Raw genomic sequence first — 25,307 nt, 5'->3', positions numbered from 1 at the left:
AAATTCTCAGAATTGTATAATACTCTCATTATGGTTTGACATCGTAGACCTTCTTTCCCTTTTCTCAAAACATCATTTTTTCAGCCTTGAGGCAGATTTTTGTTGTGATCCTTGAGTCAAGCTATTAATTCAGTGATCCTCCATGGCATCAAGATATGCTGTAATAGTACAATTATTACACAAGGAAGGAAAACGTTAGAGAAATGACATTGTAAAAGTTCCAACTGTATGGCAAGCCAGGATATGAAAATAATAGTAAAATAATAGTGACTTCTTCCCCACCTCTGCTGCTTTAAGATTTTCTGTCGTTGATAATCTGCAGTTTGACTATGTGTGTCATTATGTACTTCATTTTATTTTTCCCTCTTAGGAGTTATTGTGACTCTTGGATCTGAGAATTGCTAGCTTTCTATAATTCTGGAAAATTCTCAGTCACAATTTCTTCAAGTATTGTCTATCCCATATCGTTTTATTTTGTGAAACTCCAGTTTAAATATATTTTAGGGCCACCTGGCTGGCTCAGTTGGTAGAGCCTGGGACTCTTGATATTGGGGTTGTGGGTTCGAGCCCAATGTTGAGTGCAGAGATTACGTAAAATCTTTTTTTTTTTTTTTAAGATTTTATTTATTCATTTGACACAGAGAGATCACAAGTAGGCAGAGAGGCAGGCAGAGAGAGAGAGGAGGAAACAGGCTTCCTGGCGAGCAGAGAGCCTGATGCGGGACTCGATCCCAGGACCCTGAGATCATGACCTGAGCCAAAGGCAGTGGCTTAAACCACTGAGCCACCCAGGTGACCCCGTAAAATCTTTTTTTAAATGTATTTTAGATTTCTCATTTTACTTTCCATGCTCTTTTCCTATATTCTATCCCTTTGCCTCTGTACTGTTCCAAAGTACAGATTTCTTTATCTCTAATTTGGGCTAGTCAGTCCATTGAATTTTTAAATTTTAGCTGTTGTATTTTTAACTTCGAGAGGCTTTATCAGTTCCTTTTAAAATTCTACTAATGATTTGACAGTTACTTCTTCCTTGCTCATATTTTTCTTACAGCCTTTATTTCTAAAGACATATGAAAGGGGCGTGTGGGTGGCTCAGTGGGTTAAGCCTCTGCTTTTGGCTCAGGTCATGTCTCAGGGTCCTGGGATCCAGTCCAGGGCTTTGGGTTCTCTGCTCAGCGGGGAGCCTACTTCTCCCGCCATCTCTGCCTGCCTCTCAGCCTACTTGTGATCTCTGTCGAATAAATAAATAAAATCTTTAAAAAGACATATGAAATAGTTATTATGTATTTAATATATGATTACTATAATGGCTGAAGTCTTTGGAGTTCAAATTCTGCTGCTCTTTGTTTCTGTTGAATCCCTCCTGGGTCTTGGGGTTCTTCATGTGTTTGGGAGTTTTTGACTGTGAGCTCCTAATTGATGATTTTAAACTGAGTTAATCTTGAGGGGCCTGGATATAGGGTACACTCTTCCGGAAAGGATTTGTGAGTATCCAAGCTACATACAGGATTCCTACCTACTGATAAAACTAAAAATCTAATCAAGAAAGGGACAGAGAATATGAACAATTATGTCAGAAAAGAAATACAATAGCCAATTATCATGGAAAAACTGACTTTACTTGGACTGGTGTAATACAATTAAAGAGATTATTTTACATGCATCAGGTTGTTACAAAAATAAAAACGCAACAATCAGCAACTGGTAAAGGTGAGGGGAAATAAGTACTTTCTGACATCCCTGTTTAGAGTGTAAAATGTTACCAGTTTTTAGGAGGGCAACTTAAAAATAATTTTTACAATTCATGTTTCTTTAATTTCTTCAATTTTTTAAAAAAGATTTTATTTGCCAGAGAGAGAGAGAGAGTGTGAGTACACAAGTGGGGAAGCTGCAGGCAGAAGCAGACTCCCCGCTGAGCAAGGAGACCGATGTGAGATTTAATCCCAGGACCCTGGGATCTTGACCTGAGCTGAAGGGAGATGCTTAACCAACTGAGCCACTCAGGCATCCCCCAAACTTCAAATTCTATGTATTGCAGAGAAACACTATACACCTGTACAAAAACACATTCTTTAATGGTAGTTCCAACTTTTTATATAAAGAGGAGGTGAATCTTTCTGTTTTATACTTCCAGATGGTTGAATGATAGGGTTTTTTTTTTTTTTGGTGGTCATTTAATTTTGTAATTTATTCATATTTATTATATTGAGATATATTGCTTTCTTAAACTCTTCTCCTTCTCCTTCCTTCTCTCTATAGCCAAACAGGAAGCCAATCTGCACTAACTAAACTGTTCTCATTCCCACACCTTGACCCACTGTAGTCCACAATCTGCACCCACTACCTCACTGAAAATGCTCATTTTAAAGGTACTTTCTTATTTCTAAACCTACTGTTGTTTTTCTTCCCCACACTTACATTTTTCCTTCCTCCAGTATTTGACACACTTGGCTACTACTATTTCCTTGAAGTTTTTCCACCTCGATTCCTGCAATGTCAAGGACCCCCTGTATTTCTCCCACCCATCAGGCAGCTCTTTCTCATTCTCCTTGGCAAGCTTCTCTGACTCTGCCCCCTTAAACACTGATGACCTAAGAGTTTTTCTCACTTTAGCATCTCTGGGTGATTTCCATTTCACGGATTTCAAGCTACCACCTAAATGCTGATGACTCTCATCTCTATATTCAGCCTGGATTTCTCCTCTAAATTCCGTATCATTACTCACATGTCACACATGTCCCAGCTGCATGTTGAAGGCTGGAACTCATTAGCTCTCCTCCCCTGCCCTCTAACTAGCTTCTAGCCTTACTTGCCCTCCCAAACTGCACCTCTGCCTTTTCCCACCCCAGTAACTAGTCCCACCATCCACCTGCTCGCCCAAATCAAGAGCCTGGGAGACATCTTGACTAAACACAAATTAGATCAATGGATCCCTTGGACCTTTAGGATAAATAAAGTTCAAATTACTTGGCATAAAGAATTGGCCTTGATTTGATCTTTTAGTTTTAGCTTTTATCACCTCACACCCAGTATTCTAGTTGGTAGTACTATCAGCACATGGCAGAAAAGCCATTTAGTCAAAATCAGACTGTACAAGAAAAGTTTAATTAATTGATTAAACTCGACAAACATGTATGAGCAACTATTATTTTGCAGGTACTGGACATTCAGGGTATTAAAGAAAATAGCTGTCAGCTTTTGGTTTAGTGAAGAACACAAGTTTTAAAAATATGATCATACAAATAATACAAATAAAATACACCAGTTGGCCCTCTTAAGCTGTGTGCAGCTACTTATATGCAGATTTTTTTTCATTACAGTATAATACTATTATGATTTTTTAAAAAGATTTTATTTATTTATTTGACAGAGATCACAAGTAGGCAGAGAGGCAGGCAGGCAGAGAGGAGGAAGCAGGCTCCCCGCTGAGCAAAGAGCCCGATGTGGGGCTCGATCCCAGAACCCTGAGATCATGACTTGAGCCGAAGGCAGAGGCTTTAACCCACTGAGCCACCCAGACACCCCAATACTATTATATTTAAAAAAAAAAAAAAAAACCACAAAAACTTGAGCAAGAGCAAGCATGTGTATGGGGAGGGGCAGAGGAAGAGGAAGCAGCAGACTCTCTGCTAAGCAGGGAACCTGATGTGGACCTTCATTCTAGGACTCCAGGATCATGACCTGAGCTGAAGGCAGATGCTTAACCATCTGAATTACCCACACCCTTCCAGTTAGGATTTTCTTAATAGCTTTTTCTCTAGCTTTCTTTATTGTAAGGATAGAGTATAGGGGTGCCTGGGTGGCTCAGTCAGTTAAGCATCTGACTCTTGATTTCAGCTCAGATCTTGATCTCGGGGTTGTGAATGCAAGCCCCACACTGGGATCCGCACTGGGTTTGGAGCCTACTTAAAAAAAAAATACAGTATATAATATTTATGACATACAGATTATGTGTTGATCAACTGTTTATATTACTGGTTAAGTTTTCCAATCAACAGTAAGCTAATAAAAGTTGTTTTGGGGAAGTTGAAGGTTAAATAAATAGATTTTCAACTGTGCGCAGGGTTGGTGCTCATCTGTATTGTTCAAGGGTCAACTGTATTAATTAAAAATTATGACAAATGCTATAAAAAGCTTTGTAAGATTTGAGAAGCTACTGATTTATGATTTAGATTGTTGGTAAAGGAATGCCTTTTAGAGGAAGAGACATTTAAGTAGAGACTTGAAAACAAAGTGGGCAAAAAAGGCAGATAGGTGGCAAGGAGCCATGGGAATGATAGGAGTCTCAGTCCCCACCCCACCCTTCTTTTCCTTGTTTTGTCAAACATCTTTTTTGCCAGTTGGCTCAATGTTAGGCTTTGTCAATAGAGGGCACTGGGGGAACAATGGAAGAGGATAGTGATGGGAAAGCACTTCCTTTATGGTACTAATTCTCTTTTTATTCAGTGCCAGTGGACCAGTGTATGGGAGACCCACTGACACTCCCCTCAGGGGTCTTCTGGGACCTGTCCCAGCCAGCTGCATCCTCAGACTACACCCCCCACCCCCACACCCTCACAGCTGCTTCCTTGGCAACTTTGGCTACAGCAGCTTATAGATGTTTCTAGCAGTGATATACAGAATACCAAATTAAATAATGCTTAGTTTAAGTATACTCCTTGCACTGTTTGGGATTATGTTTTAATTTGCTAAATCTGGAGACCCTGGCTGTTTTCCCACCCAATGGACCATCACTATAGACCAGCGTCAGCCTGTTCATGCTCTCTGGCAACAGTAGATGACTTCTATGGACCAGCTATGGGCCACACCCTCTGGCATGTTTCTTCGCCAGGCTGCACATTCTGCGGTAACCAAGTTCCCTTGAAAGAGGTCAGAATCTCAGGGCTATCCTAAACCCCTAATTCCCTCCTTGTCTACTGTTTATTAAGTAGTTGCTGCTTTCATTTTCACCTGCGACTTCTGGATCCCTTTAATGGTTGTTTTTTACCCCTTTTAGTAGTTAACCACCCCATACTATTTAGCAATTAATTTATATTAAGATATCCTTTTTGGGGTGCCTGGGTGACTCAGTCGGTTAAGCGTCTGCCTTTGGCTCAGGTCATGATTCTGGGGTCCTGGGATAGAGGCCCATATCAGGCTTCCTGATCAGCGGGGAGTCTGCTTCTCCCTCTCCCTCTGCTTCTCCCCCTGCTCCTGTTCTATCTCAAACAAATAAATAAAATCTGGGGAAAAAAAGTCACATCCCAAGACAGATAATTCATTGTTTCCAGAGGAGGGAGGTGAGAAAACTGGACAGGGTTCCTCTCCTACATTCTCCTAACAGTTTCAAATACAAATAAATGGAAAGGATAACACAGCACTTGTGCCATACTCTAAAATATGAAACAGCAAAACTCACCTAGAGTTTCCCTGGACAGAACACACAAGAAAAATGTTCCCACAAAGTAGCTGCAAATAATACACAACCATCCAACGTGAATTAAATAAAACTAATGAAACAATTGCAACTAAGAAGTACAAGAATTCCTCACACCTGTCAGGATGGCAAAAATAAAAACACAGGGAACAAGCGTTGGTGAGAATGTAGAGAAAAAGGAGCCCTCATGCTCTGCTGGTGGGAATGCACGCAGTGCAGCCACTGTAGAAAACAGTATGGAGGTTCCTCAAAAAATTAAAAATAGAATTACCATATGATCCAGTAATCTCACTACGAAGTATTTCCCCAAAGGATATGTAAACATTAATTCAAATCTCTGGCAGCAGCCCAAGTGCCCATTGATAGATGAATGAAGATGTGGGATTTACACACACACACACACAATTACTTAGCCATGAAAAAGAATAAAATATTGCCACTTGCAACAACATGTATGGATCTGGAGTATAATCCTAGGTGAATTTAGTCAGAGACAAATGATTTGACTTGTATGTGATTTCACTTATACGTGGAATTTAAGAAACAAAACAAAGAAAAAAAGAGACAAACCAAAAAAAACAAACCCTTAACTACAGAGAACAAACAAATGGTTGCCAGAGGGGAGGTGGGTGCGCTGATAGGTGAAATAGGTAAAAAGGATTGAGAGTAACTTACCTCGATGAGCACTAATACATAGAACTGTTGAATCACTATACCGTACACCTAAACTAACTCTACTGGAACTAAAATTAAACAACAACAAAAACCCCCAAGAACTCAGGGATGATATGTCCCTGAAGCGAAACAGAAATTGGTATTAACTTAGGAAACAGAAAATGACAAAACCATTTCAGAAATGAAGACTAGAGGTGCGTTGGTGGTTCAGTCAGTTCAGCAGCCGACTCTTAGTTTCTGGTCGGGTCGTGATCTCTCAGGGTCTGAGATGGTGTCCAACACCAGGCTCCATGCTCAGCGGGGAGTCTGCTTGTGGATTCCCTCTCTCCCTCTGCCTCTCCCCTCATTCATTCACTCTCAATATCTAAAATAAATCTTTTAAAAAATTACTAAATTAAAAGGAGCACAATGAGTCTGGAAATCATAGGAAGCATGTTACCAAACAAGAGATAAGAAATGAGAAAAGCAAAAAAAGATAAAAAGAACTTAGAACAAATGATAGAAACAGATGATAGGCAGGGGAAATCCACCAATATTCTAAGCAGTGGAATACTACAAATATTTACCGGTCTAATTCAGGAAAACTTAAATCTTAGTACATGTACTCTGCCCAGGAAGAGAATATTTCTTTAACGGTAGGAAATTTTCCCCAACAATTGCCTCTTTCACCTGCCCGATTTTCTTCCAACACCATCCTCCATCCTACTGTAAAATGGCTCATTCTGTAATTATCTACATAGCCAAACCGTCAGATGATCAAGTTGAGCCCTCTGACCATTGATCTAGACTCACTGCTGAGTTGCTTCACAGCTGTTATCCATGGATCCATGTTGGATCCAATTCCTAGACACATTTTTTTTTTTAGAGATTTTTTATTTATTTATTTGACAGATAGAGATCACAAGTAGAGAGGCAGGCAGAGAGAGAGAGAGGAGGAAGCAGGCTCCCCGCCAAGGAGCCCGATGCGGGGCTCGATCCCGGACCCTGGGATCATGACCTGAGCGAAAGGCAGAGGTTTTAACCCACTGAGCCACCCAGGCGCCCCCCCAGACACATTTTTTTAATTTGTTCTCATGTTCACGGAGCTTATCTAGTAACTGAGAACCAGTAAACTCAGGGAAGAGAATCTTTCAAGTTGCACATCCAAAAATTTTATTTTACGGTCACCCATGACAGTGCACGTGTGTGTATAAAATATCATTGGATATATAATTCAAACTTTTGAAGTCACTACCCATGGATCTCTAGTTTCTAGTGTTGCTGTTGAGTATTATTCTCAATTCTTCTGCTCTCTGGTAAATTTTATTCTCTTTATATCTGGCGTCCTAAAGTCTCATGGTGATGTGCCTTCCTACGGGTCTTTAATATTTACTGTGCTAATTTAGTAAGAGCTTTTTTTCAATCTTTACACTCATAAGTTTTTTTTTAAGATTTTATTTACTTTTTTGACAGACAGTGATCACAAGTAGGCAGAGAGGCAGGCAGAGAGAGAGGAAGGGAAGCAGGCTCCCTGCTGAGCAGAGAGCCTGATGCGGGGCTCGATCCCAGGACCCTGAGATCATGACCTGAGCGGAAGGCAGAGGCTTTAACCCACTGAGCCACCCAGGCACCCCCTACACTCATAATTTATCAAGAAATTTTTTCTTTTTTTTTTTTAAAAGATTTTATTATTTATTTATTTGACAGAGAGAGAGAGATCACAAGTAGACAGAGAGGCAGGCAGAGAGAGAGAGAGAGGGAAGCAGGCTCCCTGCTGAGCAGAGAGCCTGATGCGGCACTCGATCCCAGGACCCTGAGATCATGACCTGAGCTGAAGGCAGCAGCTTAACCCACTGAGCCACCCAGGCGCCCCAAGAAATTTTATTTTCTAATAAATTCCAACCACTGCTTTATTTTCTCAGTTCTCTTCCTGGAACTCCTGTTGGTTGTATTTAAACCTCCTGAATTGATTCCTATTTATTTTTCCCCCTCTACTTTTATTGACTTCTGTACTAGAACATTTTTTTTTAACATTCTCACTAAATGTATTCATATTTTAATTTCTTCTGACATTTTATTAGTATCCTGTTCTAATTTCTAAAAAAATTTTTAAGGTTTTATTTATTTGACAGAGAGAGCATGAGCACGCAGAGCAGCAGGTAGAGGGAGAGGGTTCGAAGCAGGCTCCCCACTGAGCAGAGAGTCTGATGCTGGGCTCGATCCCTCGACCCTGGGATCATGACCCGATCCGGACAGAGACGTTTACCAACCAGGTGCGCCACCTAGGCGCCCCTCCTGTTCTAATTTCTTCGAGTACCACCTTCTTTTATCTTAGATTTCAGTTCTTAGAAGTTTTTTGGATTCCTGAGAATTGGCTTCTTGTTTACATCTTTCATGAACTTTTCCTCAATTTCTGGTGATATTTTTCTCAAGACTTTATGTGAGAGAGAGAGAGAGAAAGAGAGACAGATTGAGAGTGAGTGTACAAACCGGGGGGGTGGGGGGGGTGGGCAGGGAGTGGCAGGCAGAAGGAGAGGGAGAAGCAGGCTCCCTGACAAAGAGAGAGCCTGATGCAGGGCTTGCTCCCAGGACCCTGTGATTATGACCCGAGCCAAAGGCAGATACTTAACTGACTGAGCCACCCAGGTGCCCAATTTCTGGTGATCTTTAGCTATCTTTATTTAAACGTGAAGCGCTGAACACCTGTTTTGAAAACCTGCGTACATGGGCAGGACTTAAGTAAGATTGTCATTCTCAACTATAAGGGGATTGTTGGCCAGCCTGGGTTTTTGGTGGGGACCCTCAAATGTCCCCAAATGTCCCCTCAAATGTCTTTTCTTTTAAAGGTTGTTTATTTTTTCCATATAAGGATCCTCCAAATCCTAGAGGTGAACAAGGATAAGCAGGTAGGAATCTCATTTACTTAGCATTAGTAAAATTAGACTTAATCCCTATTCTTAGCCCCATAATCCTGATGGATGCCCACTTTTTCTTTTTTTAGCTGAATTACTATCAGAACTTCAGCCACTTCCAACTTCAGAGGCCATAATACAAAATCCTATTCAACCAAGACATATTCATATATGTTTTATTATGGCTCCTAAATTAAAATGTGTTGTTTTGAAAAGTAGGTTCTTCCAGTTCTAAACACAACAGTCAAAATGCAGTCATAGGAAAAAATGGAAAAACCTACAAAAAAATGATTTTGTTTTTAGAAATCATCTGTCATTGAAAGAGGTTTGTTTGCGGGGCGCCTGGGTGGCTCAGAAGGTTAGGCCTCTGCCTTTGCCTCAGGTCTCAGGTTCCTGGGATCTAGCCCCACATAGGACTCTCTGCTCAGCGGGAAGTCTGTTTCCTTCTCTCTCTGCCTACCTCTCTGCTACTTGCGATCTCTCTCTCTGTGTCAAATAAATAAATAAAATCCTTAAAAAGGAGGAGGGGGGGTTGTTTTTTTTTAAAGAGAAATCACCCAATGTGGGGATTTGAGCTCACAACCGCAAGATCAAGTGTTGGATGTTCTCTAACTGAGCCAGCCAGTTGCCTCTAAAGGGTTTGCTTTTTAATTCCTACAAATACACTTAACCCTTCTAATTTAACCATAACCTCAAGAGCACCCCACAGCACTTAGTAAACCTAACTCTCTTTGTATATACAATCTAGTCCCTGCCAACTGCCTTCTCAAATGTCAACTGAACTCTAACACACATAAAAAAGGAAAACGAGCAAGCATAGGGACAAAACAGGAGAATAAAACTACAATGTGGAACTCATCTTCGACAGGGAAATAGTATCAAAAAGGAAAATGAGATCCTGGTTTCAAAATGAGTTAAATCTACAGAATGCCAATTCTTTTGTGGTATTAAATCATAATTCAATGCAAACCATGGTTTCTGGAATAAGCTTAAAAAAAAAATCTAACAAATACCTGAGTGAATATAATATGGTTAAACCAAAAAGAAAAATCTTTCACACACAATAATCACTGCAAGAAGATCCCACAGGTTATAGAAAACATAAAGGAACTTTAATATCCAAACAGGGCAAAGAATACTGAATTAACGACCCATTAAAGTGTGAATCACTTCAGGTTCTTTACAGTACCAGATATATTATAGTAAAATCTGAATGCATATTGCAGAGAATGAAACCATTTTTAAAACTTTAATTTCCTCACCTGATAGTAATACCAGTTTTTAGACTAAAAAAATCTTTAAATGATTTTAACACTAGGAGTAAGATTTAAACCAAAGTTAGCAATGTTCCTGAAATGTCAGTTTGTTCAGTAGTAACTTTCTGAGAAACACCACTTTCTTCTCAAAAAGTAGTTAATGTACACTTTAAGATTTGTGCAATAAGAAAATATACTGGCTAATAAAAAGTGTTACTTGAGAAAGCCAAAATGAAAGAAAAACTATACTTTTGCTTAAATTACTTATGCCCAAATAATTTACCCTGCAGTCCATAGATGTACAGGAAATAAAATATTTTTGAGTAAGAAAAATAATGAGGGTCCTAAAATAGAAACATAAACCAGAAGAATCTAAAAATAGCTTCCTGATATTTTATTTTTTGAGTATTTCATTTAAGCTGCTTCTGGTTGCATGCCCTGATCTGTAGACGTTAACAAGGAAATAAAATTCCCAAGTATTTAAAAAATTTACTCATCTTCCATAAAGCAACATTTAATGTATCAACACTTAAAAATACACAGTGACATAATGAAACATCAGTACAACTGCATAGAATTGAGCTCCAGAGAATTATACACTTATGAGCTGTCTTTCCTGGGCTCTGGTTTACATGAATATTGGCTTTAGAGACCAGTTTAATTTGCTCCTACCTGGAAGAGACAAGGCCAGGAAACTTAAGATTTCACAGGCCTTTTCTGCTGCTAAATGCTAGGAGCTCTCTGAAGGTCTTAAAAACAACAAACCATCCAAATAAGTATACTGGGGACCCTTCCCCTTTGTGAGTAAAGGAAGAAAGTTTGTGACTTTCACTGAAAACAAAACAAAAATCTCCCACAACGTTTCTAAGAGACTCTGAAATGTACTAGAAATTTCAAAACTAGAACAATGCCATCAAAGATTAAACCTCTTAATGCTCGGAGCCACCCCAAAATTAAAAAATTGGGAACTCCAGGAAACAGGTACCAAAAGAATCAAAATAATGATTGCACTGAGGATTCTCCTCTTTGAAGGCTGTTTAAGGAGGTAGGATTTTAAGGTTTTTTTGTTTGTTTATCTTTTGGCCTCTGAACATTTAAAAAATGCTTTGCCCGGCTGGTCCTTCAGGCTAATTTTGAAGTTCACAATGAACTCCAAGCCTGATATAGGATATTCTACAGTTTCACAGCTGTCATTTATACATATTAAAACTAAGTTGATTTACTCTTTTTGAGTAAATATAACTAGAAAATGGCAAATTAATATATTCCTTTACATACAAGTTTGTGTCTCAAAATTCTTCAAAAACAAGAGCAGATGACTTTGTATTCAAAGACTACCAAAAGTGTGTATTCAATATTCACATGCAAACAACTTAAAACCTTAGAAATCTCCTGTCAACTCTGCATGATGCCTTTAAGAAGGAAATGACGTACAAAGCTTGCTAACTGTGCAAAATATTAAATTGCTAAACATTTTACAGAATGAAACAATACATGTAAATGTAGAAGTTGACACATGAAATTAACATGGGCTCATAAGAACTTCTCACATTTCAGAGATTTTCTTGAGTAGCAAGTTTTTGTTTTTATATTTCCTGGTACACAGCAGAGTTTATCAGAGAAGATAAAAATCCTTTAAACAAATCCAAGAGGGAATTCTTGAGGCACCTTCTCATATAAAACACAAAATGAATGCAATTATCAATCCATCTGAGAAAAGTTTTCAATCTAAGTGAACATCATTTTTCCCCATTTAAGTATATTTTACAGAAATTTAATAAGGCAAGACAAATTTGTGAAAAATTTAGTTACAAAAATGATGTAAACTAATAATTTATATTTTAAAACCCTGAAGGGAAACATTGGAGATGGGACAGTTCAAACAATGCCTTAAAAAAACAAAAACAAAAACAAAAAACAAATCTAAAACAGAATTGTGCACAAGCTGAAGATTACAAAGAACTTCTAGACTTTGCACAGTTTTGGTTCTTCATTTTTTTTTTGACATCTTTATATTACATGTTTTAAATCATATCAGGAATGCAAACTAGAACTGCACACTACTTTAGTGGAAAAAAGTTCAACATTGTGCAATTTTCTGCCTCTTAATTTTAAAAAAGTGGCAGCAATCCCTGCATTTGTATTGAAACAAGGATCTGAGAAACTTTATCAAAAAAGGTAATGAAGGCAAAAATTGGCAGACATCCAGCATCTTGTTTCTTTTTAAAACAATGTGGATGATAAGTAATTTCATGATTAAAAAATGAATCTTTTAAATAAATACATTGTATCTGACATTTGCACTGACTGATTTGATAAATCTTTAAGTAAACACGGCTTTACTACACTCCCTGTAGCCTCAAGCCACTGGCTTTAGATTATGGAGTCCTTGTTCACTGGGTTTCATACCCTGCCACTCGGTACCCTGCAGGCTGATTAGGCAACATGCTGCCATTCTGTCCTGGAGGTGGCTGCACTCCATAATTTGGTCCCATCCACGGTGCGGAAGACTGTGTCTGACTGGTAGAAAATGTGAAAGAAGCAGAGAGGAGGGGAAATCCACTGGTTAAAATAAAATATAATGCCAAGGAAAAAAATAACACGTACATGGAAAAAATACTTTTACTTAAGCCCAAATATGAGAATAATGGTTATGCCAGGGAAAGCAAAGGCAAAAGTTTTTTCTCTCAAAAACAAGCATCCTCATAGGTTTAATTTGTGCAGTTTGATTTTGTTAGTTTAATACAGCTAAAAAAATAAAAATACCCTTTACATTTATCCTCTTTGAATTCAGAAAAAAGTCATTTCTGACCTCAGAAAGGAAAACTGTGCATCTCGGTTAGACATACACTACCTGAAAGAAACCTGATCATTTGGCACAAGAGAGACTACCACTTACATTACTCAAAGAAAAAAATTAAAACAATTATTAGCATATGAAAGCTCATAATATTTTTCAACATTACGAATATAAGGTTCTTTTATTTTTTTAAAGATTTTACTTTTAAGTAAACTCTACATCCAACATGGGATGCAAACTTACAATGCCAAAATCAAGATTCTCATGCTCTAATGGTTAAGCCAGCCAGGTAGCCCACAAATATAAAATTCTTTTAAAATAAAAACTAAGAAGTATTTTTAGTTTCTTTTTCAAAAATTTAAGTTTCATAATTCAAGGTGTATAAAGAAGTGTCCATATAACAATGTGTGAAGAAACCCTATAGCACACAGAGTAAAAGCATAACAAATAAAACACAAGCATCAAAATAACTGTATCCAAGAATGGCTAAATGATCGGTAGTCATGTAAAAAGCTTAGCAGTTATTAAGCTCTTATTTTTTTACCTAAATATTAGTTGATTCATTACTAAGTATTACCAAAATTCTTTTAATACTGGTTATGCCTCAGAGCAGCACATTTCCAGATAAATTTTTAAAGAAATACACTTAGATTAGACTATGTATTAAAAACAGCTCTAAACTAAGTCCTTCAAAGGCTGAAACTTGCTTCAGACAGAGGACCACATTACCTACTAATTATTTAAAGTCTCTTCCCAAGTTCTTTTTTCAAAGGCTAATAAAAAAGGAAAAAAGAAAATATGCTTACTTAAATCCCTGCTGATTCCATGCTTGGCCATACATTCCATATGCAGGTACCTGCCAACCATTAGGCATATACTGACCAATTTGTTGTGCATTTCCATACCACTGGCCCCACTGGCCATAAGCTTGTGGATATCCAATTTGATTCTGCTATTAAGTAAAATTGTAACAAGTAATTTAGTATTATTTGAAGTTACATGTACACATACAGTACCACAAATGTACCACAATTTGTGATGTATCACAAATATATAGGGATAACACATTAGGCCATCACTGCAATTAAAATAAAAGGATAAACAAGAGTTTATAAGATGAATGAGTTAAAAAAAAAAAAAAAGAGTGAGGTTATACTACTGTAACTCTATATGATGCTCTAAATGGCACACCCTGGGGCGCCTGGCTGGCTCAGTGGTTTAGTCCACTGCCTTCAGCTCAGGTCATGATCTCAGGGTCCTGGGATCGAGTCCCGCATCGGGCTCTCTGCTCGGCAGGGAGCCTGCTTCCCTCTCACTCTCTCTGCTTGCCTCTCTGCCTACTTGTGATCTCTCTCTGTCAAATAAATAAATAAAATCTTAAAAAAATAAAAATAAAAATAAAAATAAAAATAAATGGCACACCCTTTGTAAGGGAGTAGGTAATGTCCCAGTAATAAATATAAAACTCAGTACAACGTTTAAATGTTTTGTAAATTAAACTAGATAGGGAAGACAGAAAAGGATTACTTATTCCTATATTTAGTTTACCTAAGAAAGTTATATAGCCTATATAGTTTGGGCTTTTCTTATTCCTATCTTGATGCTCCACTCACAGTTTCTTCGCAGAAACTTTTTTTTTTTCAAAGAGAGAGTACAAAAGCATGCAAGACAGGGGATATTAAGCACAGAGCTGACCCAAGGCTCGATTTCACAACCCTGAGAACATGACCTGAACCAAAACCAAAAGTCAGATACTTAACTGACTGAACCACCTGAGGCGCCCCTTCACAGAAATCTTTATGGGATCACATTTGAACCACTATAGCTGCCGGGAAAAACAAAAGCAGCAAAATCTAGAAAAAATGCCAAGGCTCTAAATATATTTATAGTTTTTGTTTCAACTGAGTCAAACATGTTTGTGAGTTCTCCAAATAGTATGTGGATAAATCTACCAGGTGTTAAGAAAAAAGCCTGAATACCCGTTAGGTACACTACAACTCTAGAACTATAACACATGTAGGAAGAGCCCTTATGTATTATCATTTAAGCTAGAAACTATTAACAAGGATTATCAATAATTTAATTTTAAAATAATCTATTATTAGCCCAGCAAATACCATCCAAAGTAAAGAACCCTCTCACCTGCTGGACAGGATTTATCATATCAAGAGTTTCTTTCCCCCAATAGCATTTCACCACATGACCTTCAATGGTAGTTCCATTAACAGAAACGATTGCATGTGCTGCACTTTCATGGGAATTGAACCTATTGAAAAGAATATTAAGAATCAGCAATATATACTGTTTAAAGTACTTAGGAATAAAACCTATTCTTAAAAATCAAGCTGAGCCTGAGGTAAAACAGGCACTTCACATGAAAGAGTAACATGGTGTACTTTCTTCCATATATTTCCCAAAAAATCTAATAGTTCTGAAAAAATGTCCTCTAACAGAGAATGTTTTATTGATCTTGTGGTTACAAGGAGGGAGCCACTAAAACACAGTGGTAAATGTTGCTAAATGCTAGAGAAATTTCTATTTCTTTACAATCAAGGTTAAATTTTTAAGAAAACTACTAAGTGAAATATTCAAAATGATTTCTAGAGAAAAAGTTTTTTTAAAAAGCACTCATACCGAACAAATGAATATCCTTTATCTGGAAAGACTCGAATTTCCATTATTTGTCCAAATGGTGAAAAAGTCTGACGCATTAGTTGTTCTGTTAGACAAACAAAAACAAAAACAAACCATACCAAGTTATATAAAATCCTACAGACGTTAAGCTTTTCATTTGAAAAATTAACCTCAAAATGCCACACAGGTAAGGCTCCCATACCTGTCAGCCCAGAAGTGACACCTCCACAGTATACAGTACAGTTGCTCGGACTAGACTGATTTACAACCTCATCATATGATAGCTGTTTGGTGTTTGCTGGGGAGGGAAAAGTTTAATATTTGAAATTCATTAAATAATGAATTTATCAGAAAGAGAAAAGCAGTCATCAACTACACTACTGTAATGGTAATTTTTACCTTAACCAAAATGCTTACACAATACATAATACATCTGAGGATTAAATCTCCCCCAAGAATGTCTAAACAATTACTCAATATTTTCTATTTAATAGGAGACTTGACATTAGAGACAATATCATTTATTATTTAAAATTACAAAAATGAGGGGCGCCTGGGTGGCTCAGTGGGTTAAAGCCTCTGCCTTCAGCTCAGGTCGTGATCCCAGAGTCCTGGGATCGAGCCCCGCATCAGGCTCTCTGCTCGGCAGGGAGCCTGCTTCCTCCTCTCTCTCTGCCTGCCTCTCTGCCTAGTTGTGATTTCTCTCTGTCAAATAAATAAGAAAAAAATATAAAAAAAAAAAAAAAAAAAAAAATTACAAAAATGAAAACTAAGTACATTTTCAACAGTAGTCTTGATTTGCTTCTCATCTATTTCTGCAATAAGTCTCCGGGAACAGCTCTAACATTTAAAATCTAGTGTATTTTTCTCCAAAATTCCACATTTCCTTTTCTTCGCCAATACACCTACACTCATATGTACTCTTTGGAGCTGGAGGCTTTCGGGTTGCCCAGTTAGTTCTGATTTGTCTTCCACCAAGCCATTGGCCACCCATCTGTTGAATGGCGTTTTCGGCATCCTGTTCCGCACAACATTAGAAATGACAAAGAAGCTACCATTAGTTGATGTTGAAAGATTATTCGCAGTAGAGAAAATTCAGCTGCTTTTCACAAATGTCTACTAAATGAAAATGCTTTATAAAATACACAATATATAATGTGCTTTCTAAAATGCAATGGTGTTTTTAAATTATTTTTCATTTGGATATCAGACTTCAGTAATGTTAACTACCTGAAAAAGTTAAGAGCCCCAGAGCCCTTATGAGATAGCTGTTATAAAGTTCATGTAATAATCAGACTATTATGGATGAAAAACTTTACACAATCCAACAAACTTGTAATAGTATTTGGTTTCTCATTCATCCAACAAGTAAACACCGAACAGCTGTAATGTTCTAGGCAGCAGATTAAGTGTTAGGGATTCACTGGTTAATGAAACAGACATGGTCTCTGCTGCCACAGAACTGACATTCTTTTGGGGCCACAAATTTATTACAAATTGTGGTAAATGCCAGAAGCAAAAGGATTGAGGTGGCCAGGTGGCTCAGCTGGTTGTCTGCCTTCAGCTCAGGTTACGATCCCACGGTCCTAGATGGAGCCCTTTGTCAGGCTCCCTGCAAGAAGCCTGCTTCTCTCTCTGCCTGCCAATCCCCCTGCTTGTGGACTCTATTACATAAAAAACAAAAAAACAAACAAGCAAAAAAAAAAACCCTTTTAAAATTAAACACAAAAGGGTGACCTAGAGAATATGGGCTTTGGGATCTATTTCAGACAACATGATTAAAGAAGGTCTCTCTAAAATCTATCATTTACGATGAAACTGAGAGGAACAGGAGGTAGCCAAGTAGAAACTCTAGGGAAGAAAGCCCTGGTGGAAAGAAAAGCACTGCAAAGTGTGTTCTCGCAGGAAAGTTTGGTACGTATCTGAAAAAAGCATATTGAGGCACCTGGGTGGCTCAGTTGGTTAAGGGTCTGCCTTCAGCTCAGGTAGAGAACCTGGAGTCCCAGGATCAAGCCCTGTGTTGGGTTCCCTGCTCCGGAGCCTGCTTCTCCCTCTGCCCCTCACCCTGCTCTTGCACGCTCTCTCTCTCAAATAAATATATAAAATCTTCAGTAAGAAAAAAAAAAAGGGCATGTTAAAGACAACTAGTTTCAGTGGAATCTAGTGAGCTAAAAAGGGTGCCAGAGGGAAAAAACTAAAAGATTTTAAGTAAGAAATTGTCATGATCTGATTTATGTTTTAACAAGGCCATTCTTAACACTAGGAAGAGAACAGTTTAGGGAGATGGGTAGTAAGCGGAAAAAGACACTCTGAGACTAAAGCAATACACAAAGCAGTATATAACCTATAGGAAGATTCAAGAGAATTCTGATTAGAAGTAAAAGGGGAGGAAATCAAAGATAATTCTTACACTCCTTCTGGGGCAGTAGGGAGGATAGTGTTAGTTAGCATTTAATGAAATGTGAAACCTAGGAGGGAAGAGGAAACAGGTGTGAGGAAGAAACAAAGTACTCCATTTAAGACACATTAAATTTGAGACGTCTATAAGACATCTAAATGAAAACCACTTGATAATTAGTATGGAGCACAAAGAAGTAAAATGAATTGGAGATATGGAATTCAGAGTCATGAAGAAAGACTAGGGAGAAAAGAGGGCATCCTGAGACAGACCCTTGTAAAAAACCAAAATCTGAAAACTAGGTAAAGGACAAATTCCTAGTGAAGGTGCCTAAGAAGTTCCCAGTGATGAAGGAAGAAATCCACAAAAGTGTACTGTTCCAGAGCCAAAGAAGTAGAAAACTAGTGGTAAACCTGGTGGGCGCCTGGGTGGCTCAGTGGGTTAAGCCTCTGCCTTTGGCTCAGGTCAGTATCTCAGGGTCCTGGGATGGAGTCCTGCATCGGGCTCTCTGCTCAGCGGGGAGCCTACTTCTCCCTCACTCTCTGCCTGCCTCTCTGCCTACTTGTGATCTCTCTCAGTCAAACAAATAAAATCTTCAAAAAAAAAAAAAAGAGTAGTGTTGGTAAAGGAGTGAGAACAAAAGCCAGCTTACAGTGAACTGAAAAGTAAATGAGGTAAAATTCTGATTTGTATGTGGGCTTAACCTAGAAAGAACGAACAGGCAAATTCAAAGCTAAAGGCCAGTCTTAAGACACATAAAAAGGAAATGCAAATTCTTACAAAGAAACCAACATTGTCTACCATACTTACCAGTTCAAATTCTAGGACATATTTATTGTTGTGGGTTGAACTGTGTCCCTTAAATTGAAATAAAGTCCTAACTACCACCTGCCCCCAACTGTGAATATGATCCAAGTTGGAAATAGGATCTTTATAGATGTATTAGTTAAGATCACCCTAGGGGTGCCTGGGTGGCACAGTCAGTTGAGCGTTCAACTCGGTTTTGGGTCAGGTTGTGATCACATGGGATGTGGGATCAAGATCCGAAACTTTGGGCTCCATGCTCAGCAGGGAGTTTGCTTCAGGATTTTCTCTCTGCCCCTACCCTCACTCGTGAATGCTCTAAAATAAATAAAATCCTGGGGCACCTAGGTGGCTCAGTTGGTTAAGTGTTAACCTTTGGCTCAAGTCATGGTCCCAGGGTCCTGAGATAGAGCCGCACAGTGGGATCTCTGCTCAGAGGGAGTCTGCTTCTCCATCTCCCTCAGCCCCTCCTCACCCCAGTCATGCTCTCATCTCTCAAATAAATAAATAAAATCTTTACTGTGATTTCACCCATATGTGGAATCTTTTTTTTGGTATTAACATATAATGCATTGTTTGTTTCCGGAGTACAGGTATGTGATTCATCAGTCTTACACAAGTCACAGCACATACCGTCCCAGTGTCCATCACCCAGCCACCCCATCCCTCCCACTACCCTTCCGCGCAAGCAATAAATAAAATCGTGGCTCAGTGGTTTGAGCCGCTGCCTTCGGCTCGGGTCATGATCTCAGGGTCCTGGGATCAAGTCCCGCATCGGGCTCTCTGCTTGGCAGGGAGCCTGCTTCCCTCTCACTCTCTCTGCCTGCCTCTCTGCCTACTTGTGATCTCTCTGTCAAATAAATAAATAAGAAATCTTAAAAAAAATTAAAAAAAAAAAAAATAAGGGGTGCCTGGGTAGCTCAGTGGGTTAAGCTTCTGCCTTAGGCTCAGGTCATGATCTCAGGGTCCTGGGATCGAGCCCCACATCGGGCTCTCTGCTCAGCAGGGAGCCTGCTTCCTCCTCTCTCTCTGCCTGCCCCTCTGCCTACTTGTGATCTCTGTCAGAGAAATACATAAAATCTTTTTTAAAAGAAAAAGGTGAGATCATCCTAGATTAGAGAAATCCAGCATGAATGATGACCTTGTAAGAAGACAAGACAATGTTGGGGCGTCTGGGTGGCTCTGTGGGTTAAGCCTCTGCTTTCGACTCGGGTCGTGATCTCAGAGTCCTGGGATCGAGCCCCGCATCGGGATCTCTGCTCCGCGGGGAGCCTGCTTCCTCCCCTCTCTCTCTGCCTGCCTCTCTGCCTACTTGTGATCTCTGTCAAATAAATAAAATCTTAAAAAAAAAAAAAAAAAGAAAAGAAAAGAAGACAAGACAATGTGGACACACACAGCAAGAAGGCAGCCACGTGAAAACAAAGGCAGAGACCAGAATGATGTAGCTACAAGCCAAGGATAGCAAGGATACCAATCACTGATTGTTGACAACAGTCAGAAAGTACAAAGGGAGAGTTCTCCAGAGCCTTGAGAGGAAGCATGGCCACGATGACAACCTTGATTTTGGACTTCTACCTCTAGAACTTTGAGAGAACAAATTTCTCTTGTTTTAAGTCATTCAGCTTATGGTACTATGATATAGCAGCCCTAGGAAACTAGTACAACTACTGATAAAGAGAGGAAAAATTTTGTATGCGGTGTGTGTGTGTGTGTATGGTTCTGAATAGGAGATGAAAAAGCGGAAGCACATGGACAAACAATGAAATGTTTGATTCTGAATTACGGCAGAGAAATGGGGAGATACGCAGGAAAGGGATATGGGGTCAAGTCTGTGTGTGTGTTTTTGTTTTTTTTTTTAAAGGGAGGCTCCATGCCCAACTCCCACAACCCTGAGATCAAGATTCACATCCTCTACCAATCAGCCAGGTACCCCAAGCATGGTTTGATTAATACATACTAGAAACATGTTTTTTTCTTTTCTTTTTTTTTTTTTTTTAAAGATTTTATTTATTTATTTATTTGACAGAGATCACAAGTAGGCAGAGAGGCAGGCGAGGGTCGGGGCGGGGGAGGGGGGAGCAGGCTCTCTGCTGAGCAGAGAGCCTGATGCAGGTACCATCCCAGGACCCTGGGATCATGACCTGAGCTGAAGGCAGAGGCTTTAATCCACTGAGCCACCCAGGCGTTCCGAAACATGTTTTATCGTTCACAGGAATGATCCGGTGGAGAGGGAAAAACAGATGACACAGGGCAAGAGAACACCAAAGAACATATTAGTCAATTCTGTTTACAGAAAGAAAATTTTCAAAACAGAAAAATCTACAGTAGTAGTAGTAGATTAATAACAGTAGATATAGTAGTAGATTGATAGTTGCTCAGGGCAGGGTGCCAGGATGGCTCAGCCAGTTGTGTCCAACACAACGGCTAAGGTCATGATCTCAGGGTCATGAGGTCAAGCCCAGTGTGGGGCTCCACAATGGGCATGGAGCCTGTTTAAGATTCTGTCTCTCCGGGGCGCCTGGGTGGCTCAGGTTATGATCTCAGGGTCCTGGGATAGAGTCCTGCTTCCGGCTCTCTGCTTGGCGGGGAGCATGCTTCCCCCACTCTCTGCCTATTTGTGCTCTCTCTGTCAAATAAACGGATAAAAATCTAAAAAAAAAAAAAGATTATCTCCCTCCCTAGCCTTCCCTCAAAAAAAAAAAAAAAGTTGCTCAGGGTTGAAGAAGAGGGTTTAGAAAGAAAAGGACAGTGACTGCCAAAGAGTATGTATCTTTTTGGGGTGATAAAAATATTATGAAGTTGTGATAGTTGTAAACATTCTAATTTATAAATACAACTATCTAAGAGTTGAATTTTTTTTTTTAAGATTTTATTTATTTGACAGACAGAAATCACAAGTAGCCAGAGAAGCAGGCAGAGAGAGGAGGAAGCAGGCTCCCTGCTGAGCAGAGAGCCTGATGTGGGGCTCGATCCCAGGACCCTGGGATCATGACCTGAGCCGAAGGCAGAGGCTTTAACCCACTGAGCCACCCAGGCGCCTGTTATAAACATTCTAAAAACAACTTAATTGTACACATAAACAAGTAGACTTTATGGTATGTGAATTATATCTCAATAAATGTATAGTAGGAAAAAAAAAGAGTAAGCATAGGAATAAGGTCCTTGAAAAGGCAAGAGAAGTTAAGATCCCAGTTTTAAGTGCTTTGGCCTCCACAGGAAAGACACTTCTACTGTAACAGAAGAGGAAGGTGGATGATTTCTATGTAGGTTTGGTGGTTCAAAGCTGAGGGAATTCCTGTATAGCTTCTGTTTTCTCACTAAAGCATTAATCTTGTCATCTTTGGGGTGATGCTGGAGAAAAGAAGAATATTGAGGAGATAGGAGGGGGCATGAAACAGTTGTAACAAAGAATGAGAACTCAAATTTACACTAAAGAAACAGGTTTGCGAAGATAGTATCATGCACTCATTTACCATGCGTAACCATTAAGTTAGAAACGAAACCAACTGACTCAGTTTTTTTTTCTTTTTTTAAAATATTTTATTTACTTATTAAACACAGAGAGATCACAGGTAGGCAGAGAGGCAGGCAGAGAGAGAGAGAGGGGGAAGCAGGCTTCTTTCTGAGCAGAAAGCCCGATACGGGGCTCGATCCCAGGAGCCTGAGATCATGACCTGAGCCGAAGGCAGAGACTTTAACCCACTGAGCCACCCAGGAGCCCCATGACTCAGTTTTTCTTTAGCAGAATTTTGTTACTTCAGAGTAAGCAGAAAAGCTATGTTCCACCAGTACTGGAATTTGCCCACAGCATGCTTGACATGGCAAGAGAGGCAAGAGAGTTGAGAGTAGCCACACATAGGGCTGGGGCACTTCACCACAACAGAATGCTGCCAATGCCACAAAACAAATTTTATAGATGCTGAAATGTGAACTGCGGACATTAAAGTACTTTCTCAAAGTTACCCTACCACAGGATGGCTATTAGGATTCAAATCCATCTCTGGCTGACTCCAGAGGCCATACACAGACATTCTTTGCCCACTCTATGCATCAGTGATTTCTATATAGCAGGGACCTTTATGCCATAATCTCAAATGGAAAAAATTAGTTCCTAGTCCACAGAAGCCTATTTCCCCAACATAACACCAAATCATTAAAATCCTATATATCAATCCTCCAAGGAACTCACACTAACTGCAGCTATCAACCCACTGCATGAAGTATTTTTCTACTTTTCCTAAATACTATGCTATGATTAGCACTAAAGCTTTCAAAACCAGTAATAATGTCGATTTTTATTTTCTCATTTCACAGGAAATAAAACCCTTATAATTGGTAGATGGGATATGTACATGGCAGAGCTTTTATCTTTTCACCTCTCAAAATCCTTAACCATTTCCAAGTTTTCTTCTAATATTCTAATACATGGGATTTTTTTCATTCACTTCCTGAAAGGATGAAAACTATGCTGCAGGACACATTTTTTTTTTTACATATTTTATTTATGTATTTGAGAGGAGAGAGAAAGAGCAGGGGGACGGAGCAGCAGACTCCCCACTGAGCAGGGAGCCAGACTTGGCTTGATCCCAGGACCTGGAGATCACGACCTGAGCCAAACGCAGATGCTTAACCATCTAAGCCACCCAGGTGCCCCTGTACAACACATTTATTTTTTTAAAAATTTCTTTAAAAAAGGTTTTATTTATTTGAGGGAGGGAGAGAGAGAGAGAGAGAGCATGAGAGGGGAGGTCAGAGGGATAAGCAGACTCCCCGCAGAGCTGGGAGCTAGATGTGGGACTTGATCCTGGGGCTCTGGGATCATGACCTGAGCCAAAGGCAGTCACTTAACTAACTGAGCCACCCAAGCATCCCCACCCCTAAGGTATTCTTACACAGAAAGTACAGCAGTGTTTCTGTAATGTATCTTTGGCAAATGTCAGTCCTAACAGAAGCAACACGATAAAATCTAAGGTTAATGAAACCTTAGTGTATACTCCAGTGCATATATATTCGTCCATCATTTATCCCTGTATTTTTGAAGTCTGGTATCGCTGGCATTTAACTGTTTTGAACCTTGAGTTATCACATTAAAAGACGTAAATCATTTATTTGTATTTATAATACATTTACAAGGTTCAAACTTCAAGCAGTACAATACTGTGATAAGCTTCCCACTCTGACCCCCATTTGCCTCTCACTTCCAACCCTCAAAGAGGAAAACTGTACAGCAAGTTTTTTGTTTATACCTGTGAGGGGAATACATATACCTAAAAAATATACACTCCCTTTTTTTACACAAATGAGCCTTTCACTTAATTTACCACAGAAGTATTTCTATAATCAGTATGTACACAGATTCCTTTTATTGTTCTGTAAGTATTGGCTATGGTAAGATTTCCATGGTGTATATATATATATTTTTTAAAACAGCAGGATATGATTACATTGTATGGAGGACATGCCAAAGATTTTATCCAGCTGATATACAGGGGATGAGGCTTTTCCTTCTGTGTATATCCTACTCTCACCTCATTTGACAAACTGAACTATCCTTTCTTTTCTCCACAAAACTCAGAAATTTCAAGTCCATGCAAATGTGATTAAGAAATGATTTGTTAAATGAAAGAAATGAGAAGGCATTTCAAATACATTAGTATATAATTTCTAAAAAGTCCCCACCCATTGGAGCATTTTACTGTTGTTTTTTTTTTAAAGATTTTTGTTAATTTTTTTTGTAATCTCTGTATCCTATATGGGCCTCAAACTCATTACCCTGAGGTCAAAAGTCTCATGGTCTACTGATTGAGCCAGCTAAGCGTCCTATCAGTTACTTTCTTTTGCAGATAAAATATATATATATATTTGCAGGTAATATGATTTTATATTTTAAAAATTCACAAGAACCAATGGAAAATTACTATGAATAAGAGAATTTAGTAAAACAGCTTATTAATAATCAATAGCTATATTCATACATAAGAAGTAGAGAAAAAATAAAGAGAAAAAAAGGAAAAAAAAAAGCAAATAGAAAACATTTTAAATTACCATGAGAATATAAACAGAGATCATGAATTATATAAATAAATGAGATTTTCAATATCTATCTTTGGCTGATAATTTAAACATCCTGACTTCCTATATTCTGTAAACATTTTATCAGTACTTTACATGTATCAGGTGCTAAATAAATGCTGAAGAAATGACCAAATGGGAAAAAAAGATATCCTCTTGTGAAAGTGTTAATTATCAGTGAAATGAGCAAGTGGCGGATCAAAGATAATTATTAAAATGAAATGAGTATCTTTAGCCTTTGGTATTAAAGCACCACATATGCACTTTTTAACTGAGCTCACCCATTTGTTGAAAAAGGAAACAAAGCCATATCCTTTAGACTTTCCTGTTGCCATGTCTTTTACCACTCGGGCATCTCTGA

General features: G+C 38.8%; 1 protein-coding gene across 21 annotated transcripts in view; it reads right to left on the bottom strand.

Annotated features, from left to right (window-relative positions):
• Window positions 1-10,072: 10,072 nt before the first annotated feature.
• TIA1 (TIA1 cytotoxic granule associated RNA binding protein) overlaps window positions 10,073-25,307 on the bottom strand; it is a 35,532-nt gene continuing 20,297 nt past the window's right edge. For 14 of the 21 annotated variants that reach the window (XM_045979080.1, XM_045979086.1, XM_045979085.1 and 11 more), the window contains 7 exons: window positions 25,228-25,303; window positions 16,582-16,690; window positions 15,875-15,970; window positions 15,673-15,757; window positions 15,181-15,304; window positions 13,845-13,990; window positions 10,073-12,758 (listed from right to left, as the gene is read on the bottom strand). In XM_045979080.1, coding sequence (XP_045835036.1) covers window positions 12,632-12,758; window positions 13,845-13,990; window positions 15,181-15,304; window positions 15,673-15,757; window positions 15,875-15,970; window positions 16,582-16,690; window positions 25,228-25,303 — 763 coding nt within the window. In that variant the 3' untranslated portion in view covers window positions 10,073-12,631. Of the gene's footprint in view, window positions 12,759-13,844; window positions 13,991-15,180; window positions 15,305-15,672; window positions 15,758-15,874; window positions 15,971-16,449; window positions 16,691-25,227; window positions 25,304-25,307 lie in introns of those variants that run through there. The other 7 variants (XM_045979081.1, XM_045979084.1, XM_045979089.1 and 4 more) reach the window with 4 other exon arrangements.

Source organism: Meles meles, chromosome 15 (assembly GCF_922984935.1).
Source record: "Meles meles chromosome 15, mMelMel3.1 paternal haplotype, whole genome shotgun sequence".
In the NCBI taxonomy this organism is placed as follows: domain Eukaryota; kingdom Metazoa; phylum Chordata; class Mammalia; order Carnivora; family Mustelidae; genus Meles; species Meles meles.
The sequence above is the reverse complement of the archived record's forward strand: the minus strand, read 5'-3'. Positions and strand labels throughout refer to the sequence as shown.